The sequence below is a fragment of the Psammomys obesus genome, unplaced genomic scaffold (assembly GCF_907164565.1).
Source record: "Psammomys obesus unplaced genomic scaffold, mPsaObe1.curated_primary_1811, whole genome shotgun sequence".
Taxonomy (NCBI): Eukaryota; Metazoa; Chordata; class Mammalia; order Rodentia; family Muridae; genus Psammomys; species Psammomys obesus.
The window spans coordinates 1-1992 of NW_026586535.1; the positions used below are offsets into that span (position 1 = coordinate 1).

Genomic DNA, 1992 nt, shown 5'->3' on the forward strand with positions numbered 1-1992 from the left:
ACGCTTGCAGTAATTTAACATCCTCACTATCCCCATTGTCCCAGGCACTCAGCTCTACTTGAGCTTAAAATCTATCACTCATGGAAAATTTATGGAGACTGAGGCTATTCTCACAGACCTGAGTTCAGAGCTCTCCTCAACACTGTCCTTGTGAGTCCACTAATTCCTCACTACACTCTCCCCTTCCTGTTCCCTTTCCATTGGATTGGGTGGGCATCATTCCAAGAAGAAATACAACCCATCCTTACTGAAGCTGACCTTTAGTCTTCTGATCCATGATAGGGCATTTGACAATGTGACATAAGTTCTGTATAGATAGAGAAGACATAATTCCTGTATTCTATTGAGTGCTAAATGTTTTACCCATTCATCATGAATCACTAAACCTTAAAACTAAAGAGAAGTCTGCTCTGGTAGCTGACCCAGCTCTCCACCTTGCTTACCTGAGGACTTGATTGATGCGGTCTCTGAGAAAGTAGATGCTCTTTAAGGAGAGGTATTGGAGACAGTTGAATCTGGAGAACTGAGAAATGAACTTGTTGATACACTTGTCTTCCATGTCTGTTGTCCTGTTGCCAATCTTGAAGACATTCTTGGAGAGGGGTGCCAGTAAGAGTTTGTGAAGATTTCTCATCTGGCCCAGGCAGGGAGCAAACCGTGCCAGCATAAGCACATTCCAATCTGTGTTCAGTTCAAATTCCCGGATGTGCTCTGGATGAAAAACCTTCAGGACCTCCTTGATAGCGTGGACAGGCTGAGCCCAGATGGTCCTCTCTGAACAGCAGAACTGGACAGAGTCCTTTCTCTGCTGGGCCCACTGCAAGAAGCATCTTTGTTCTTCCACTTCATGCGGCCTGAGGTAAAAGTCAGCTACCACCTTCAGGCACTGCCTCAATGCATATCTAGGAAGGACCTTCACTACTTGCTGCACATCTGGGGTCTCTGCTGAGCAACCACCATCCTCTGCACCAGCCCATGTGCTCTAGAATTCATGATGCTTCTCACTCAGCTAGAGAACCAGAAGTTTTCCCCTCCTGTGAGGAAAACATGTGAAGTGTCACCTACCTGGCAATACCCCACACTGACTCAGCATTTCCTCCACATCTCTAAACTCAGCTCTGAATCATGGCAAGGTGAGTGTTTTTTCAACAGCCAATGTCGAGTGGGCAAAATTGTTCCCTGAGCTGCACAGGTAGCCCTGACCATTTTCCTTCCTCTAAGTGACTCTTTATTTCTCCTTAGTCCCATTACTTGTGGATGTGGGAAAGCCAGGGCAGGTACATTCTACTGTGTGGCTACATTTACTGCAAGCTCTGAACACAGTCAGTCTTCCTTAGGACAAACAAAGAAAAGCTTCCAAAGGCCCTGCTTCCCTATCTGATGATCTATCGGAGGTATAATGAAGAAGCAATTCTCCCACAATCTCTTCCCTCTTATCCATGGGCTACATTCTACAGTGTTTCCTTATTGTATCCTGGGGTGAAACTTTCTTTGCAGCCGTGTTTCTACTCCTGCTAGAACTGCCTGGAAGGTTTCCAAGTCAGGAGTCTTCATCAATGCCCCCACAGGGAGACAGGGGAAAGGCCAGGCTGCCACCATTGCCTTCACAGTTGTAGTGTGTCTGCCAGTCATGGCCTCCTTGAACAGTGCTGGCAAGAGCTCCATGGGCAGTTTGTCCACAGTCGACATGTCCAAAGTCTCATTTCTCAGCAGAGCCTGCCATGCCAGCTTCAGGTGTGTGGGTGGAGTCTGAGCACTCATCCTGGTAGGTCTTCAGTCAGAAGGATCCTGGGGAGGCATTTAGGGGAGAATACATTCTCACCATCATGTTTAGAAAACCCCCTCATCAACACAGGAACCAGTCAAGGTCAGAGCTACTGCTCTGTCCTTGGTGGAGACATCAGTTTAAGCCATTGTGCTCTCTGGAGGTCTCAAACCAAACTCTCTCACTGACAGCACAAGGAGCCTCTTAAAAGTACACCCAGAGAACAC

At 47.2% G+C, this 1992-nt stretch overlaps 1 protein-coding gene across 1 annotated transcript; it reads right to left on the reverse strand.

Annotated features, from left to right (window-relative positions):
- Positions 1–443: 443 nt before the first annotated feature.
- LOC129672506 (PRAME family member 5-like) lies at positions 444–1761 on the reverse strand (the record flags this gene model as incomplete). The annotated part of the gene is given in 2 exon segments (XM_055601987.1): positions 444–1034; positions 1478–1761. Coding segments are annotated over 2 exon segments (875 nt in total), but the record flags the coding sequence as incomplete, so codon positions are not given.
- Between the last annotated feature and the right edge of the window lie 231 nt (positions 1762–1992).